General features: G+C 32.2%; 3 protein-coding genes across 3 annotated transcripts; all 3 read right to left on the minus strand.

The window, feature by feature from the left end:
• Positions 1-244: 244 nt before the first annotated feature.
• On the minus strand, positions 245-1,694 carry LOC134254510 (acanthoscurrin-2-like). The gene is made up of 4 exons (XM_062737020.1): positions 1,624-1,694; positions 1,115-1,181; positions 533-961; positions 245-369 (listed from the first exon to the last, which is right to left on the minus strand). The coding sequence occupies exons 2-4, from the start codon at positions 1,179-1,181 to the stop codon at positions 359-361; spliced, it is 507 nt and encodes a 168-aa protein (XP_062593004.1). The 5' UTR covers positions 1,624-1,694; the 3' UTR covers positions 245-358.
• A 7,268-nt stretch (positions 1,695-8,962) lies between these two features.
• Positions 8,963-9,972, minus strand: LOC134254492 (keratin, type II cytoskeletal I-like). The gene is made up of 4 exons (XM_062737002.1): positions 9,875-9,972; positions 9,563-9,629; positions 9,079-9,426; positions 8,963-8,973 (listed from the first exon to the last, which is right to left on the minus strand). The coding sequence occupies exons 2-4, from the start codon at positions 9,627-9,629 to the stop codon at positions 8,963-8,965; spliced, it is 426 nt and encodes a 141-aa protein (XP_062592986.1). The 5' UTR covers positions 9,875-9,972.
• Positions 9,973-18,084: 8,112 nt separating this feature from the next.
• LOC134254509 (N66 matrix protein-like) lies at positions 18,085-20,172 on the minus strand. Its single transcript, XM_062737019.1, has 4 exons — positions 20,108-20,172; positions 19,215-19,281; positions 18,373-18,867; positions 18,085-18,207 (listed from the first exon to the last, which is right to left on the minus strand). The coding sequence occupies exons 2-4, from the start codon at positions 19,279-19,281 to the stop codon at positions 18,197-18,199; spliced, it is 573 nt and encodes a 190-aa protein (XP_062593003.1). The 5' UTR covers positions 20,108-20,172; the 3' UTR covers positions 18,085-18,196.
• Between the last annotated feature and the right edge of the window lie 974 nt (positions 20,173-21,146).

The following is a 21,146-nucleotide window of genomic DNA, read 5'->3' on the forward strand; positions in this document are numbered from 1 at the left end:
TTAACGTAAAAGAACAGCATTATAAACTATAATTTAACTGAAATAAGGTAGTCAAAAATATGAAAAATCGTAGACAAAATCATATCTGAGAGAAAATTTGTATTCTATGATTAAATTTAATTTCCTTTCCCTATAAACTCTGCATTTAGGACGTCATGGAGGTTTAAATATTATGATAAATAGAAATTCAAAGCATTATATTTCCTTTAGAATTAGTCTTATTCAATCAAATTAAAAGAATAGATTCATTGCATCACTAATTTATTTCTAGTTTTCACTAATAAAAAAAACATAGAGAATGTCAAACTCCTCGGGGTCTTTCGATGATGATGAATTATAAATACGGTGAGCGTCTTTACTAATAGGCGGCTGAAATAGAAGGGAAAAAATAAAATTGGATTATATGTTCGCTGAATCATTTAAAACTATCATTCTTTCTATAAAATTTTAGGATTAGAGTTTGATCAACAAAATTGAGGAAATATGAAATGTATCCTATTTAAATAATAAAACAACAACAAAAAAGACTTACATTTCATGCTTCCCATGCCACCCATACTTCCCATGCCACCCATACTGCCCATGTTGCCTGGCATCATCATCATACTGTTCATTCCGCCCATGTTTCCGCCCATTCCATTTTTCATCATATTCATCATTCCCATTGGCATCATCATCATGTTACCTTTGCCCATGCCGCCTCCCATTCCTCCATTCATCATGCCACCCATAGATGGCATCATCATCATCATTTTGTTCATTCCTCCCATGCCTCCGTTCATCATGCCTCCTCCCATACCGCCGTTCATCATGCCTCCTCCCATGCCGCCGTTCATCATGCTTCCTCCCATGCCGCCGTTCATCATGCCTCCTCCCATGCCGCCATTCATCATGCCTCCTCCCATGCCGCCATTCATCATGCCTCCTCCCATGCCGCCGTTCATCATTCCCATACCACCTCCTTATGAAAAATGCATTGAAATAATTTACTGACTACTTTTAACACCTGAATCAATTAATTATTTGATGATGGTCGTAGGATATGTTTGTCATTGTAATATTTACAAAAGAAGAATGGGATCAAAAATTAATACAAGTAATATATCTTCAGTACCTGGCCCATAGCCTGCGGCGCTGGCGACGGCAATAAGGCAAGAAACGGCAACTAAAGAGAAAACCATCTGAAAAGAAATGATTCACGTCTAAAATTGTAATTATGCATTACATGTTAAAATGAAGTGCCTTTTTCTTTCGGTGATATATTTGAAATTATTGCTTCAAAACAAGGTCCTTTTCAAAGAGGTCGACCCATCAGAACATAACAATCCTCAAGTATACTGTAAATAAGTTACATTTTCGTCGAGATTTATTTAAATTTCTTTATTTGAGACACCTATTTTTTGAATTTCCATCACATACTTTGAAATAATTGTCATGACTACGGCATAATTTATATTGAATCTCTCATGGATCTCACAAACCAGCCAGTATTATGCTTAATATAACAAATCAATCTGAAGTATATAGAAGTAGTTTTCAAAAGACGAGTGCCGTTTAGCATATCTTTACAAAGAATTAATTTTAACGGTAACAACTGAATAAACTTGAGAAAGTTCCACTCACCCTGAGCAAAGGTAATGAAGTGTCGGACAAAAACCCGGAGCAATGAGAGACGAAGCACTGATTAGATTCAGAACCGAAGGGGGTTTAAATAGTCAGAGTGTTTATCCTTTTTCCGGTGGCCAATTAGCCGGGTGATCATTATGTTTGTTGTATAACAAGTTTATCCTGACAAAATGTATGTTTTGACTTCGATGTTTTATTTTGGGACAGTTCATTGTTTTGATGTACTGTATTTATCGTGTCTGACACACCTTGACACCATTTTATGGTTCCCATCTATTTTTGGTCTATCAACTTTCTGAATTTTAGTACAATTTTAAATACTCATTTAACAGCTTTTAAAACTTCAAATATAATTTTTAAATTAACACACACATGAAATAAGCATAAGAATTATAACATCATTTTATTTGCATTATATTATTGTTCACAAATAAAAAAAATTAAATAAAAGATTTTTTCTAGGATGTGATCTTTGCAGAAAATCATTACGCAATTTCTATAAAGAGAAAAATACTTTTGTCATTATTTATCGTTTTGTGTATGATAAAATAGGTCAGCATAGATGTTTTAAATTAAAAAAAAAATGTCCAAAAAAACCCGCATGCGTTCTCGCTGTGTATTGCTGAGAAAAACACTGCGATGAGATGCTGAACGTACGTTGAGACAGAAAGATAGACTGATGGATTTGAAAGAAAAAGCATCTTGACACAATTTGCAAGTGTTGCATTATTTCTGCGTTTCAGATCAAGATTTAATTAGCCAGTAAAATAACTGCTTGTTTTTCTTTTTGCTTCCCATACCTTCAATGAAATATTGGAGATAACGAACTCAGTTTTCAAGCTCAAAAGTTCATAAAACAATACAAAAAAAAAGAAAAACAAAAACGGACCTCCAAAACATCAGAGGTGGTATCAGGTGCAGTGTAGGAGTGAGCATCTCTTGCCGACCGTTCAAACCCACCGTGTGCTTCTTGTCATGATTGGGAAATAACGGAAAAATCCGTCGGAAAATAGATTTATTTTCAGCTTCCATCATTTTGCCCATTGTTAGATGAGATCACCATACCATTCAGTTCTCAAATGGTTCATTCTTCAATCAAATTCATAATTTCTACGAGTAAAAGACAATGCATAAACCTTGAGCAACGTCTTTCAAGCTCCAAAGATTTGGAAAGGAAATTTAGATCAAACGTAATGCTAATAACAAAACGCAATGTATGGTTACAAAATAAGATGTTTATAAATTTTACTTAGTCGTCTTTGTGTTATAAAAGGGGTAGTCCAATGTCTTTTAATTTCCACTTACTTCATAAAAGAACAGTTATGTTTCCAATTCCTGGGTAAAAGAACATCCTGTTTAACCGAACATAAACACTGTAAGATAATTCATGAAATGAATGTCTTTTAGTTATTAAAAAAATCGCACGAAAATGTATTTTTAAAAAGAAAGAGTTAAAAATCATTATTTGGCTGAAAGATTAAGTGATTTTTATCTAAGGAAAGCTTGTTCGGAAAAAATCAAGATAAACTTAAAGATTATTATATGGTTGAAAGATACAGATGAAAGAGTGAAGATAATGAACTGTAACTGATCTCAAAAATACTATGAAGAAATAAATCTGTAAATTGTGCAAACCACGGACCCTTGGGAATTCCTGTTGGGATCAGGTGACTACAAAGAGGAATCCACCGACAAAAAAAAAAACCTACAAACAATGAGAACTAGATTTACGCAATTTTAAAAAAATATAACCTTTCAGTTCCTTGATTGTATTCACTTATAAAAGTGATTCATATTTTCTTTTTTTTTTTTTTTTTTTTTTTTTTTTTTTTTGTTTTTTTTTTGCAATTCAAAACCTTTGAGCATATGATTTTTTTTTTTTTCTTTTTTCAGTTTGTTGAATGTCCCTTCGAGATTTTTTTACTCAGAATGAGATGGCACCAGTGGTCGGAACTAAGGGCCTCTGAACTGGGAGGGATCTTTTTTGTGCCAACATATACTGCGACACGAGACCTCAATTTATACTGTTTTATCGAAACCGAGATAAAGGGGTCAAATCCTTACTCTGCGAATCTATACCAAAACCTCTAACAACTGCATCACTCGTGCGATATTTATTATTTGTACTTTTATTCAAAACTACCAAGCTCTATGATAAACGTGATGACTAACTTTTCTATCGTCAACTTCCTTTACTTATGCAGCAATATATCTTCATCACCTGCATTCGGAGTTTATATATCTCGGTTGAATCAATATGCAAGAGCATGCTCTACGTATGAACAATGTCTAAAAAAAAAAAAAAAAGGTAAATCATTGACAAACAAGTTGATGAAACAAAAATTTCAGCATGCTTACTGGCATTTTTATACTAATTGTTCGTCAATTATTTATACACTGAATTGACGACGGATTTCCCTGTTATTTCCCGATCATAACAAGGAGCACACAGCGGGTGTGACCGGTCAGCAGAGGATGCTCACTCCTCCACGGCACCTGATCCCTCCTCTGATGTTTTTGAGGCCCATTTTGCTCTGCTCCTGTTTTGTTTTGTTTTATGGACTTTTTGATCTTGAATACTGTTCGTTGTCTCGATATGTTTCATCGAAACCGATACAAAAGGGATCAAATCCTTACTCTGCGAATCTTTACCAAACTCTCTAACAACTGCGGCACTCGGGCGATTTTTATTATGTGTACTATTATCCATAACAACCAAGCTCTATGATAAACGTGATGAATTTCCTCTCCATGGCACCTGATCCCACCTTCAATGTTTTGGAGGTCCATGTTTTCTCTGCTCTTATTTTGAATTGTTTTCTGACTTTTGATCTTGAATAATGTTCGTTATCTCCATATGTTTCACATATTGATGTGAAGGTTTACATTCGTTTATACAAACTTTACATGTCCCCTTTTAAAACCTTCATTTCATTTTATGAATTTAAATAAAGTTCTCATTCTCCAGGAAGAAAGCATGATTCCAATGTATAGCAGAAGAATCGCAGAACATGTTATACATGCTCTTGAAGTATTTAGTCAGCAGCCCTCACTTCCTTATCAGATACCACGTGTCTATGGCTCCTTATTTTAGAAAAGAATACTGTAGATCGGCAAATAATCACGATGGTTATAATTTCACTATGTTCGCGATTTATAATTTCTCAGCGAAATTAAACCCATCGTGAATCCTATTATTAGTTTTAGAAACGTTTGAATGCTTATATAAAATCTATATTAATTTCTTGCAGCGTGAAATTAAAGCCATCGCGATTGCTAGTTTTTGAGAATTCGTGAAATTTATACACCGTAGAATCAAAACGATTTACAGTATGTAATAAGCCCCACCTCATGTATTTCTTCATGGACTTTTTGTTAATAATTGACACGGCTTTGAATAGAATTCAGGGAATTCAATCTCAGGTATTACAGAAGCAATAAATTATAAAATTATTCAATTTCTTTAAAAGGTATTGTAGTTATTTTCATTTTCAGGTGGTAAATTAAAGAAATTAAAAAACTATGCCAAATATATTATTAGTTTGACTTTTTATACATAGTTATGTTTTAACATGTAAAGATAATGAGGAATTTCATTTATTCCTGAATTCTAGAAAAGACATGAAATTCTTATTCTCGGAAATACTTGTATTTACATGTACTTTTATCAGTTATGTTATGATGTCACTTTTCATTTGCAAAATATTTTTTTAAACCATTCTGATTGCACAAAATGTCTTCCAACTATCTGTAGGAATTTTCCATAGATACAATTTACGCCCTGTTATAATATTATATTCGTTTGAAGTAAAATTCATTCAAAAACTTATACTTGAAAAGAAAATAAAACTCTTGCTTTGCTTTTAACTCGACATTTAGATATCACGACGGACGACGTATTATCAATTCAAAATAACTTCTGAACTCATAGGTGGACTCAACATAAAAAATAAACAGTACACAACTGTTTCTTATTTTGATATTTTACTAGAAAAAGAAAAATTGTTAATGACAACCGAAAAACAAAAGTTGATGATAAACAAAATGACTTTTTCATCGTCATCTTCCCTTGCTTTTAATGCAATATACAATCATCACCTGCATATGGGGTTAATGCCTTCCAGTTGATTCGATACACAAAAGCATGTTCTACCCACGACGGATTTCTAAAAACGATAAAAGTTTCGTTTCGTTTAAAGTTCTATTATCGATAAAATGACCATGTCAACAAGTAACAATCTTTTACTTATAATTTGGAATGAATGCTGGTGGACGTTTTCCATGCACACCAATTGTTTAACCATGATTTACATGCTGAATTATCTAGTGATTTTTCCTAATCATCAAGGAGCACAAGGCGGATGTGAATGGTCGGAAGGAATTGTTCACCTCTCCAGACTAACTGACCCCACCTCTGATGTTTTACGTGCTTGGTCTGCTCCTGATTTTAATTATAGCGAGCGCAGCGAGCGTCGCGAAGCGAGCTCAATAGACTAACGTGTATGAACAGAGGAAATTCGGATTGAAATCTGTACATATGTCAAATTTCTATATACATTGTCTGTGTTATATAATGTCCTTTGCGCGAATAAATCAAAAAAATAGTAAAACAATTAAAGGAACATTGTTTCTTACCGAATTCTTAACGAAATGATTTTGCCTTACCTTATTCAAAAAAAATACCCCCATGCCACAACACCGGCCTTCACCTTTTCGGAAATGATAAAAAAATGACGTACAAACTTACGAATTTTGCGAAGTTATGTATTGCTTCCGTGAGATTTCAGGGTGCAAAACACAGTTTTATGTATGACGTTATCAGGACGTTACTTGGTGAGGGACAAGCAAAAATAAAAAAATAAAATGGAGGATTGTTACATAGACTTCTGCATATCAATGGAAAGATAAAATTGTCAAAAATATCCAACTAAATACATTCATCAATTACTTAGGGGGTATTTGACACCTGAAAAAATATTGGGTTGTTCATGCATCCATTTTCAGTGCACCTATGCATTTTTAACCCCCCTGCTCAACAAAAACAGAAAAAATCAGACAAAATAAGTTGTATGCATTTCACAGAACAAGTCCTAAGGTTTTCTTTTAGTGTGCTTTTAGGGTACATTTTCCACCTCTTGAAAGAGCTACATTACCTGCTAATTGACTCATGCAATTCTGCACATGTGAAAACTGGATGTTTTGGGAGTTATCTCCCCCTAAAAAAAGTCTCACAATTTTTTTTTCTAAAAATGAATGCACATTTTTTTCTTTAAATATTAAGATAAATTCTACTTTAGTGTTAAAGATGCAGTTTTCATCTAGACTCCTATAAATAGCAGGAAAATCCCTACCCAGCATGCTTCTCTCTGGGAAAATCATTATACAACTGTGTTTACATCAGAAAAATTTTGCATAGCAACATGGTGATGACAAAATATACAACAACTTACTTGAAAAAACGATTTAATGCAATCTCTTTTCCATAAAACTAGCGTTTTCCTCAAAAGATGGCGTCACTTCAAGGGACATAACTTTTGAAAAAATGTTTGATTCAATGCTTGGGAAATGATTTCTTTTTATTGTTTTGTTTTATTCTTTTTCTTTCTTTTTCTTGAATGATAGACAGTGCATGTGTAGGTTTATGAAGAAATAAATGTCACAGTAAAAAATTATAATGTGTATCAAATTTTACTGTTGATTTTACACTATCACGTGACGTTGTGATCCGACTTTCCGGATCACCACATTAGACATATACTCTCTGAAATAAAAAAAACAATATATCGTTAAAAAGCATCATGCTTTGTTTTTATTTTAAAATTCTAAAGTATCATTTTCTAAACATGAGGGGGTATATAATGAATTTATCATTATAACAGTAACCTGACAGGCGCGGATCATCTTCGGCGCTTCGCGTCTCGTTAGATCTGATGATCATATGACGTGATAGACCCTTCAGATCAAGTTACTGTTAATAAGGCTGTAACGGATTAGAAAAAATCGAACAGGTATATATTATATAATTTGCCAAAACATTGAAAGTCACTCCTTATAATTTAATTTTAATATAATTAAACAATTGTGGATGTAAAATTGTGCAGCTTTTTCTGAGTTCAAATTTGCCGCTCTATAATACATCCCTAGTAACGGAAGTGATATGAAACAAGGGGAGGTAATAACTGATACACAGATCTAGCAGCCATGATGTTTGTTTACATATGAAAACCCTTTGAAGTTAAAGGTACATTTATTAAATCTGGAATTTTCATGCTGCCCAAGGACTGGAAATGAGGGGATTGCATGGATACAGATGATTCAGCTGGTTGTCAAGGGGGTGTGTCCCCATACCAAACTAGGTTATTGAGAAATAATTTGCATTTACAACCAATTTTGGCATACAGCATCATGCTACCTTTGCCCATGAGAGCTAGAATACAAACAAAATTAAATTATAATAATATATATGTATTGCTTAATGGATTTTTTTAACTTGAATACTGTTTGTTATCTCCATATTTCATTTCATATAAAATGTCTATGTTATATAAGCCGATGCAAGAGTAAAAAAAAAACAGAGAAACAGAGTAAGAGTAATGGTAATTCAGGATTTCTCAATGATTTATAAATTAAAGAAATCTACAAACATGCGTTATGCATTTTATTTTACTGCGATTTCAGGGTCAATTTAACATAAGTTCTCAAGCAAAAATCAAATAAAGAAATATTATAATTTTTCCAAAATAAGATGTCAAAAATATGAACCAATTCACTTTCAGAAGAAAATTTGTATCCTATAGTCCAATCCACAATTTGAAATAGTTATCTCCTTTTGGGGGGTCAACCAAAAAGTCAAAAGGGAAAGTAATGACATTTCTTTGCTTTACGCATTTGTGTGTGCTCCGATAAATTCACAGTGTTAAAATTTTTTTTCTATCGATATATGGGTAGCCCCATCTTGGGGCAATCATTATACAAGATTTACATAATTTTTCCAGTCAGATGACAAAGTTACAAACCAGAAAACTATAAGGGCTACTGTGAGGATTCTATGGGTTTTCCCCAAAAGATGGCGGCCAAGGGACATAACTTTTGAAAAATGTTGATTTAACTATTCTCTCATTACATTAAATTTTTCTTTCCCTTTAACCTGATTTATGAGATGTCATAAAAATTATAATGTGTAGAAAATCAGATAATTACTAATATCTTCCCAAGCATTAGACTTATCAAATAAAAAAAACAATATATCGATAGCATCACTATTTTATTTTAAAATTCACTAGGCTCAAACATGGGAAAAAGCAAAACCTGTCTGCGCTGAATTACAGCAATAAGGTCAAGAAGCGGCTGTAACAGAGAGAAAAAACCAAAACATGGAACAATTTTTAATAAAACAGGATGAGTTTATTTCAATTACTGTATTAATATTAATATGAAAACCACAAAACTTACACTTCATGCTGCCCATAGATGGCATCATCATACCGTTCATTCCTCCCATGTTTCCGCCCATCATATTCATCATTCCCATTGGCATCATCATCATGCTACCTTTGCCCATGCCGTCTCCCATTCCTCCGTTCATCATACTGCCCATAGATGGCATCATCATAGAGTTCATTCCTCCATTAGCTGGCATCATCATCATCATTTTGTTCATTCCTCCCATGCCGCTGTTCATCATGCCTCCTCCCATGCCACTGTTCATCATACCTCCTCCCATGCCGCCGTTCATCATGCCTCCTCCCATGCCGCCGTTCATCATGTCTCCTCCCATGCCGCCGTTCATTCCCATACCTCCTTTTAAAAATGTATTTAAATAAGTGTTAATTATCGATGGTGGTAGCTTGAAATTTTCTGTAATATTTCACACACAAAATCAAAATACGAAGAGAAATTTAAAAACTTATTTGTAAGGAGATTATAATTTCAGTACCTGGCCCGTAGCCTGCTGCGCTGGCGACAGCAATAAGGCAAGAAACGGCAACTAGAGAGAAAACCATCTGGAAAAAATTAAGACAACTGATATTTCAATTATGTATTATATGTTATAACCCTACTGTAATTTTACAGAATCCTTCAGACAAGAAGTCTTCAAAACAGCCAGTTTATGACAAGGATTATGCATTTCAAATACCGTGAATCAAAGGTTCACTTAATTTTCTAAGATAAGTGTCACTTAACATAGCTATATAAAGAATTAATAAAAACAATTACGATTAAATAAAAACTTTAAACTTCCACTTACTTTGAGCAAAGGTATTCAAGTGTCGGACAAAAAACCCGGAGAAATGAGAGACGAATCACTGATTAGATTTCGAACCGAGAACGGTTTATATAGTCAGAGTGTTTATCCTTTTCCGGTGGCCAATTAGCCGGGTGATCATTATGTTTGTTGTATAACAAGCCAAACCTGACAAAATGTATGCTTTGACTTCGATGTTTTATTTTTTGGACGGTTCATTGTTTTGATGTTCTGTTTTAAATCGTGTCTTACACACCTTGACATAGTTTTATAGTTCTACATGATTTTCGATAAATTTTTTCTGCATTTTAGTGCAACTATTAATTGCTTTGTCAACATTTAAAAAAAAAAAATCAAGTATAAGATATCATGCTTGCCATTTTTTGTGGGTCTTTTTTGGTTTTGTTTTCTTTTCCTTTTTTGCTGACAAAATTTCCTAAACCAGAATAATTGTTTCTAATTTTTTTCTATGATGTATACAAGGCAGTAAAAAATAAAATCCAAAAAGCTACCAGTTCTTTTATAAACACCGACAAAGGAACAAGAATTCAATAAGCATTTTCGCCAAAAAGAATATATTTTGTCATCATTTATGAATTCTCTTTAAACGTTTTGTATATGATGAATTAGCCCAGGAAGTTTCAAATAAAAGACAGAATGAGATGAATTTAAAAAAAACATCTTGGCACAATTTATAAATAATGTATTAGTTATTCATTTCTGATGATAGATTTGGTCTAAAAGGAGAGTATTTACAATTTATGCTCCCCAGACCTTTGATGCATGTATATAATCCCATGGTTAATATCAATTTTTTTCCTCGTTTCTACCTTTAATGAAACTCATCATTTCAATGGGGATCGTCATGTTACCATGTCATGTTGCCTTCTATTTCTTCTTTCATTTTGCCGTTCATAATGGCATCATCAGAAAACAATTCCAGCATATTTGCTTTCTTGTCTACATCTACTGACTTTATAAGATTAATTTGTACATGTATTGTCCCTTTGTCCATTTTTTCTGTTATTCGACAATCCTACGTTACTATTGCAAGAATAAACTAGAAAGTCTCCTATTGCATGCAATAGCATATGTTGCCCCGAACTGGACAAGACTTTCATTTTTTTCATCACTAAAACAATATCCATTCGCTAAGCTTGGACAACCTTCAACTGGTATCAGTCCTATCAGTACTTTGATTTAAAAATCAAAGTTAAAGAATTTTCATTTTTCCCCTGTTTCCATGGAAACTATTGACAATTTGCAATTTTGAAATCCAATGAGCACAATTACAGATACTAATCATTACATAAAAAAATTTCATAAAGAATGTTCAAGGGACCAGAGAGAACATTCGCGGACAATATTCGTCGCTTTTTGCAGGTTTCCATGGCAACGGTAGCCATTTTGAAACCAGTGATCCTCCTTTGTGGAAAGTTTCAAGAAGATTGATATAGTTATCTCCGAGAAACAGCCCGTAGAACAAAAACATGCGTTCAGTCGCAATATGTCGCCCGACTTCGTTCCGAGCGACATAATTATTCCTATACTTTCTGAAAGAGTAAGGCGGTTATGAGAGTTTTATAAACTTTCTTAATGTTTTGGAAATACCACTTATTATTTTTAATATATATTCGAGGGTTGATCCAAAAGAAATGTCACAGTATCCATATCTTTTATATTTGGCGCCATATTATCAAATACAATATATCAAAAGATGCACAAATACAAATCTAATCAACATTGGAATTTTCATTTAATAATGTTTATTTAAATTCATTTTATAGATGTTTAAAACATAAAGCATTGGGGATGTCGCCGCGTCACAACTGAACGTCACATTTTAAAGTGTATTTTTTCTTACAATGCAAAATACAAACACATTTAAAAGATTCTAAAACAGCACCAAATCTCTCTCTCTCTCTCTTTTTCTTTTTTTTTTTTTTTACACAATTCAAGTCATTTTCTAGTCTTTAATTGAAAATAAAATGATTGGTATTTGTGATCATAAACATTGTTGTTTACTCTCTTGATTGGAACAAAGGGATTGTCGAAATGGGAAAAAAATCGGCTCGACGAGTTGTAATGCATTTTTGCTTCAAAATATGGGAATCATCACTAGCGACAGTTACGTTAATTAATTAGACTCACAGAATAAAGAATGTAAATAAGAGACTTCTTTATAGATGGTTTCAGTAATTTTGGGCGGATGATGGGTCATTGAATGATAGCAGAGGACAAAAGGACCGAAAGATAGGAGAGGAGATCGGACGGAAACGTTCAGTAGTGTCTGACGTAGTCAAAAAACACAGACGGATAGAGTGACATGTGAATTTTAAGTTTGCCTTATGCTACTGTTCAAAAAAATTGACAGAGGGCTTAATTATGAAAAGAGTGAGTGTATAATGGTACAAACAATTCTTAGAGAAAGTGAAGTTGGTGAAAGTGTTTGCGAATCACAAATATTTTTTAAAGAAACAAAGGGGAAACGCTTGAAAGTATGACAGCGTGTATCCGTCATATGACGTTATATTTAGGTGCGGTGAGTACCATAAATGCACATTGGTTTGGAAAGTATACATCATATTCCTTTGAATTTTTCAAGTCTGATTTGAAATAAATATAGCTTTCATCATGTATAATTGTGTTGTTTTACGTCGATTTATAGCAATTTTATCAAAGCTGTGACATTACTTTTGGATCAACCATCGTATATATACAGAAAGAGAACAGCTACACACAAATATGTCCTAATGTTTTTTTTGTTGATGTACCTGACTTTAAATGAATATTATCTTTTCTTTATCCCAAATATAAAAACACTTTGAACAAAAAGTTTGCAATCTACGTTAATCTTATTATAATTCATTCTAATAATCGTAAATGATAAAATTACAAATTCCTTAAATAGTTCTCATAATACCTGTAAAATATTTCGAAAGTTTTGAATTTTATAATCAAATAAGTGCAATGATATTTTGTTTGATTAAAAACTTTGTCCGTAGATGGGAAATAGATGCAAAACTAATTCGAATAAAACGTATTTCGTCTTATTTCAATGTGCTAATGTATCTTAAGGTATTCAATGTATATAGATGGGATTTTGAACAATTTTTAAAAATTTAAAGGGTTATAATTAAAATCGCAGTGCTAGATAACGATAAAAGTGAAATAAACCAAATTCACAGGACTGATAACATGTAAGGAGACAGTCATTTTGAACTTTAAAAGTTTTGAAGAGTTATCTGCCCTTCATGAAAGGAAGAAATTTTTTATATTTCTGAAAATTTCTGCGGTAAATTATTTAATTTATTGCATAGTTTAATAAAGAGGGGATTCTTCATATTTTTCACTAAGAGATTTGTTTGAAATTCAAATTCCTTTTTACAATTTCTTCTAAACATGTGCTGCACATAGACTTCAATATAAAATTCAAAGTGTAATTAATTGGAAAATAATTAATTTTTTGTAAATTCCTGTGATGGAGCATTTTAATTTGATAACATCTTCAAAATGCTTCCATGATTAAAAATATCGGACTATCATTTATAAGGTACAAAATTTGGTCGTTATACATTGAATATCTTAATTATATATTAATTTTTTTTTTATTATTACGCTAAAAATATGGTGGTGGAAAATATCAAGAATTGTATCAAGGAACGTGTCTCAAAATTACGTCTTTTCTAAAAAGATATTTACAGCCAACTGAAAGTTACAATCATTTTTTTTATTGCTAAACAACGTTAAATCTATTGTTAATTTTTTTTTCTATAACATTGTTTTTCATCAACCCTACGGGGTGTAAAGATCGGACAGGTGTAATGCAGCTCTCAGAAGAGCATCTCGAAAGTTTCGATCTTATTATTGTATAAATTGAAACTCAGTACTTCTAAAAAAATTAAACTATTTTATTAATTAGATTTAACTGCATATACTCAGATTTCTGGAAGAAAATAGAACTGAAAATTTGACGCACCCCTAACAAAGGAAATGAATAGTTAAATAACAAAGAATCCGAATAAACGAAACGAAATACACGACAAATCTTTATTGATAGATTATTTTTTCCTTTGGTTTATTCATCAGAAACTGATGGTCTTTAAGGTCAATGTACTTCATGTACTTCATGTCAAACATGATATTAATGTATGCTTTAATTTACACATTTTATTTTTAGAAAAAAAAATGTTTTGATGCATAGCGTGGGCCGTGTTAAGACACACCTTAACATTGTTTTGTAACTCCTCGACATAATCTTATTCGTCTCGCCCTTTGAATTTCACTACATATCACACTATTTACTTGTACTTTTATCATCTTAAAATACATTTTTAACAAGTCAGAAAAAGATAAACGAACCTCTTGAATACTACCAAATCAGCATTTTATTAGTGTCAACTTTGCGATGTCGACTTTAAGGTAGGAAACATTTTCGTTCAATCAACTCAATATTCCTATTGCAATTGCAGTACAGGGGTGTGATATTTCAAGCAAAATGTGAAACGTTGCAATGAATATAAACTTTTTGAAAAACAGGTTTTTAATATATTTATTATAACAAAATAATTCTTTATATCCATTTAACATAAATATGGTATGAACAATTATAATTAATTAGAAATACTATTGGCTTATTGTGGAAAATGTAAGCATAAGTACTAATGTAAACTATAGTTCACTATAGTTAACTATATATCAAAGTTTTAACTATAGTAAATCAAGGTTTTTACTAAAGTTAATCAAAGTATTTCTAATACTAATTTCAGAGCATGATACTTTTTTTTTAAATTCCCATTAGCAAAAGAAAATATTACATGTATTTACAGATTAATCAAAAAATGTACCTACTCTGTATTTCATTGAAGAAATATAAAGGCTCTAGATCTTCAATAAAACTTTTAAAGTAAAGTTTCACAGTAAATCAAAGTAACATTTACTCTACTTAACTTCAGTTAACTATTAATAGTGAATTAAAGAAAATTTTTATTAGGGTAATTCAGGGAACAAGGTTAAAAACATAATTTTTCGCCCATTTGGCCCTATGGTGCAAATCATAATTCTGAAACCTTATTGCATACATCTGTAGGACATCACAAAGTATCGAAAGCCATTTTTCGACCCCAACTTGCATGAACGTAGGGTGAAAATGAAAATTCCGAAACCTTATTGCACACCTACAAGATTCCACCAATCATATTTTAAAATACAAAATTACTACGGCAAAATAAATATATATAAAAATAGATCAAACTCAGGGAACCAGTTTTTGCAGAAAAGACTCCTCCATGAGCAAGAATATTCCAAAAAGACAGCATTACTATAGATGTTGTCAATAATAAACTCGAGCATATTTTTTAAAATATCAACTTCAGAGTACTTGAGTGTACAAACAGAATGTTTATTTTACTAAATAGTTTTGCAAATGAACAATGGCAATATCAGTAAATTTACCATTTTTATTGTATTTGAAGTATTTGAAACCACCAACCGTGTGATTTTACTCTATGAGCACTAAGTAGACATGCTACCTTCACTTACTCGATTGTAATTTTATTCCAGATGCATTAAAAAAACCTCAGTCAATTTTGAGGAATTATATTTTTCGTGTATGCTCTACAACAAATAGTGATAGTTACTGTTTTATTACTGTCTAACATTTTATCGATAAACAAAAACACAAGAACTATATCTTCGATGATACTAGTATTATACTGTTTTTGCATACTCCACGTCCTACACGTCCGATGATTCTTCATACTTTTTGCTAAAATAGTAATTACATGTACTTGTTTTTTTTATTTCCTCCTCTTGCTATATCATACTTGATGTATACTTGTATCATGATTTATGAAAAATATATAAACGAACAGTATTTAAGATCGAAGTCCATACAAAAAATATAAATCTGGAGCAGAGAAAACACGGATCTCTAAAACATCAGTTAGGGTCAGGTGATTTGGAGGAATAAGGATCCGTTACCGACAGTTCACACCCGCCATGTTCTTCCTATTTTGATTAGGATATAACAGGAAAATGCATTGACAATTCCTTGTGTAAATTATGGTCTAACTATTGGTTTCAACAACGTTGTTCTACATTTGTGACATAATGATAGGTTGTATTCAATTGCCGACAAGGTTTTTATATCCAACATAGAACTTTCAAAATGATTTTAAACGTGAATGTTGATATTTTTGCTTCAACAAACTTTTTTTGTCAATGACTTCTCGCGTAAAAGGAATTGTTCTTACATAGAACATGTTCTTGAGTACCGAATCAACTGAGGGATATTAATCCCACGTACATGTTTTCATAAAATTCTACTGATTATTGAAATCGCCATTTATTGCGTAAAAGTTGGTATAAATTCGTCAAATATTAAAATGCCTCTCTCAATTCTAGTTTTTTTTTTAATTCTGAGGCTTTAGGGAAGGATATATGGAAATAACAAACAGTAGTTAATATCAAACTCCATAAAACGATACAAAATAGGAGCAGAGCAAACACGGACCTCTAAAACATCAGAGGTGGGATCAGGTGCCATGAAGGAGTATTTTTTCTGACCGGTCACACCCGCCATGTGCCCTTGTCATGATCGGGAAATAACGGTAAAATCCGTCGTCAATTCAATGTATAGATAATGAACTAACAATTAGTATGAAAAACGTCAGTCAGCATTTGCCTTAATGATAAATTGTATTTGCTGACAAGGTCACTGTATCGACCAGAGAACTTACGAAATGATGACTTTAAACGAGACTGCTGATATTCTTGTTTCATCAACTTGCTTATCAATAATTTATCTCGTTTAGGAAATTGTTCATACGTAGAGCATCTCTTGCGTATCGAATCAACTGAGATATATACACTCCGCATGCAGGCGATGAAGGTATATTGCTGCATAAGTAAGGGAAGTTAACTAGAAAAGTTGTTTTTATCAAATAGCTTGGTTGTTAGATTACCATTAAGGTCTTTTTCAGGTAAAATATCCAAGTATGAATCATGTGTCAGACTCTGTGGTATCTTTTATCTCAAGCTCTCCAGGATACATATCAACGTAAGAATGGAAATGACCATTGTTAATTGACGATACGTCGTCGATATATCTAAATGTCGAGTTGAATGCCACAGCAAGTGTTTTCTTCTTTTCACGCATAAGATTTTGTACAAATTCTGCTTCATATGAATACAAAATTAGGTCTGCTAATAACGGAGCGCAATTTGTACCCATGGGAATTCCAGTAGATTGTTGGAAGACCTGGTCTCCAAAAACCACATACACATTCTCAATCAGAAACTCAAGCATCTCTTTGATGTCAACTTCAAAGTACTTGTGTGTGCAATCAGAATGTGTTTTAATAAAATAATTTTGCAAATGACCAATGACCAGGTGAGTAAATTTACGAGTTCCATTTTTATTGAAAAAGCAGCTATCAATGATATCAAAAAGCCTGAACTTTAATTTATCGTGGGGAATTGTTGTGTATAAAGTTGAAAAGTCGTAAGTTTTTAATCTGTTGATTTTGTTAAAATCTTGTGATTTCAAATTGTCCAAAAGTTCTTTGGAATTTTTGAGCATCCACATCTGATTCACACCACTTCTTGAATATATTGTTGCACAGTACTCTTGAAGTTTTTCCTTCACTTCTGTCAATATCTTAGTGAGGAGTAACGAAAGAGGCTTGGTTGAACATTTACCGGAACACACAATGTGTCTTTGTTTGTAAGGATTTTTATGAAGTTTCGGAATCCAGTATATATATAGGATAATTCAAATTCATTTTGACTCTGGGGAATATTAAAGATATTTAAAACTGACATATGATTTTGAAGAATTTCTTCCTTAGAAAGGAAGTATGAGTACAAGTAGGATTACCACTTGTAGAATTAAATCCAAGTTCTTCTAAAAGATATTTATATAATGAGCCTTACAAACGAAGACAATGTTGTTACCTGCTTTGTCGGCAGGAACCAAAATTTTTAACGTCATCGCGTCAGATACGAGATTTCTCTATCTCAATTGACAGAGGACATTAAATCAAAGTTTGGGCGCATTTTATGGGCAACACATTCATGTGTAAATTTTGTACTAATTTACATTAAGTGATGATCAACATACGATTTTGTTATTGACAAACAAACTGACTCGGTTCAAAAGTAATAACGTAGTTTTAGTTGCAGAAACAAAAACAAATTTTTCTACAACTAGATTTTAAGCGACAATAATTTATTTGTGATACAGATGTAACAAGGCAAACACAGGTAAAACTCCTCGGGGTCTTTTACATATGATGAAATAAATCTACATAATATCTCTTATCCTTAATAGCGACCTGAAAAGAAATGAAAAGTTCATTAAAAATATGATTTATTGTTTAAACTTTAAACAAAGCTTATTTTGTTTTCAGTATTTTGAATTTCAGTTTGAAATAGTTATAAATGTAGGTACTTGTGAAAAAATATGGTATTTTAAAAATTGTATTCATTTAATCCCATACCTCCCATGGCACCCATATTCCCGGCACCCATCATGTTAGCCATCATATTGTTCATACTGTTCGTGTTTCCTCCCATGTTTCCGCCCATTGCAGCTTTCATAATCATTTCCATGGGCATCATCATATTATTTTTGCCCATGTTGCCCATGTTGCCTCCCATTCCTCCGTTCATCATATTGCCCATAGCTGGCATCATCATAGAATTCATTCCTCCATTGGCTGGCATCATCATCATCATTTTGTTCATTGAAGCTCCTCCATAACCGCCGTTCATCATGCCATTAGCACCGTTCATCATGCCATTAGCTCCGTTCATCATGCCATTAGCTCCGTTCATCATGCCATTAGCACCGTTTATCATGCCATTAGCACCGTTCATCATGCCATTAGCTCCGTTCATCATGCCATTAGCTCCGTTCATCATGCCATTAGCACCATTCATCATTCCATTAGCACCATTCATCATTCCATTGGCACCGTTCATTCCCATACCTCCTAGAAAAAGTAAGCATTCGTTATTGGCGATTTCAAGACATATCATTTTCCTGTAAGGTTGGTATTGTTGTGTCAGTAAAGAGATTTGGTAGCATCAATAAGACCAACCGTTGCAATTTTTATCCTAATCAGCCTGAATTTTCTATACATGTTTACAAACACCCTTAACATTATTTAAAACGAAAAAAGGTAATATATATGTATTTTTTTAGATTTTGTAATTTGTACTAGATTAATTCTTTTCTGTGGCTTAATGATTTTTTTTCTCTCACTTTTTCCTAGCCTTAATGTACATAAATTCTAGTTAAATTGCTTTTTTTAAAATATATTGTATGATCCTCCTTTACCTGGCCCATAGGCTGCTGCATTAGCCAAGGCTATAACGCAAGATACGGCAACAAGAGAGAAAAACATCTGAAACCGAAAAAAACATAAACTTCATATTTCAGTAGTGCATATTTTTAAGGATATTTGTTCCTCAGCCAGGAACGATAACTTTTACGACTATATAATTCAATTTTAAAAGTCTCAAAATAAAGCTCGAAATCAGCGTTGTTTCGTGTAACAAATTTTATTTCCTGTAACTCAATATGATTCAAGATTCTCTATTAGCCTAAGATACGTTTTTGCAAAAAGTTGATATTTTTTGTTTAAATGTAAAAGAACGAAATATATTTTTGAAGATAGCAAATTTCCTTTTATCTAGCTTTAAACAGAAATGTTTAATAGTATGATATAAAAAAAGAAATATTTCGTGATGATTTTACTATGATAGCCAAAGATTTTACTATACGTATAGTATTACAATTCAATTTAATAGTAGAACCAAAATACCTTATAAGTATTCATACATATACAGTTTTCTCGAAATGTATAGATAGCAATTTTTTTTAAAATCCTAAAATATCTGGTATATTTCTTGGTCAAATGTCAATAAGAAAATGCATTGCTGGTGGCTTAACTCGATTTTTTAAAAATATATTTGAGATTTGATAATCTTCTCTTCGCAATATGATTAGCTGTTAATATAATGATGACCCTTTGAGAAAAAAAATGAATAAAAATTCTTTATTTTGTGAATTTGGAAACATTTCTTGCGAGCATTTTCGAACTTCCCTTCGATCTATAAATGTAGGGATATTTTAAATACCTCTTCCTTTCAAAAAGCATAAACTTGCCATAGATTCGTAAAAGTTGTTAAATTCATTAATCAACAATTGGATTTTTAAATTGTACTCACCCTGAACAAAGGAGATGTGGGAATCGGGCACAGAGAAATCAGAAGAAATGAGAGGCAATGCACTGCAGGATTTCGAACCGATAACGATTTAAATAGGTAGTCTGTTGAGCCCTTTTCCGGTGGCCAAAACGTCGGGTGATCATTATGTCGGATGTTTTACACATCAAACCTGACAAAATGTGTGTTTTGACTTCGACATGCCATATTTTTAGCAGGTCAGATCATTTGATTCCTAACGTAGGCGCACTGAAACATAGTTTGACACAGTTAGGACTTTAAGGATCGAGATCACCGGCACTTTTTTTTCAATTTTTTAAAAAGTTCTTGAATTGCAAACAAATGTAAATTTTGATAAGATTATGTATTTGAACAAAGTTTACATCAATAAACATTTATACAGGCGCAATGGAATATGGAGCTTCATTTTTGCCTTTAAAAGTTTTACTCTCTAGACATTTCAAAATAATTGATATATTGTCTTTTTACATACGAGGGTTGATCCAAAATGAACAGTGTTTAAACCGAATATTTTAAAATAAAAAACATTTTAAAACATTGTTGTCAGCTGGACATTTCAAAAGTAATTGATATATTATCTCTTAAACCTCTGTGTGATAGCTGATTTTCACAAGTTTAATGTACATAAATGCCTATACGTGTATATTATTGATATAGTAGTTGTTTTCCAGTGGCATAAGAAATTTATTTTAAAAATAAGTATAATGGACGGGTGTGACATTATGAAATTATAATGATTGTATTTTTAAAAAATTTATTGAAGCCATTGTAATTAACTGTTTGGGGTTGTTAAAAAGAGCAGAGAATAAATTTCTTTCCATTTTGTAGCTGTCAAGTTGAAGAATTTGACAATTTTCCATTTATAACTGTTTCAGAGAATAAATTTCTTTCCATTTTGTATGAATTTGACAATTTTCCATTATCAGCAGGTTTCATTAGTGATTTATTAGCATAACAAGCTTTGATCCTTTTTAGTGAACACAAAGACCTTGATATTGCATGGAATTTCTTATAAATATTC

Source organism: Saccostrea cucullata, unplaced genomic scaffold (genome assembly GCF_032062105.1).
Source record: "Saccostrea cucullata isolate Sc308-1 unplaced genomic scaffold, CSIRO_AGI_Scuc_v1 ctg19, whole genome shotgun sequence".
NCBI lineage: Eukaryota > Metazoa > Mollusca > Bivalvia > Ostreida > Ostreidae > Saccostrea > Saccostrea cuccullata.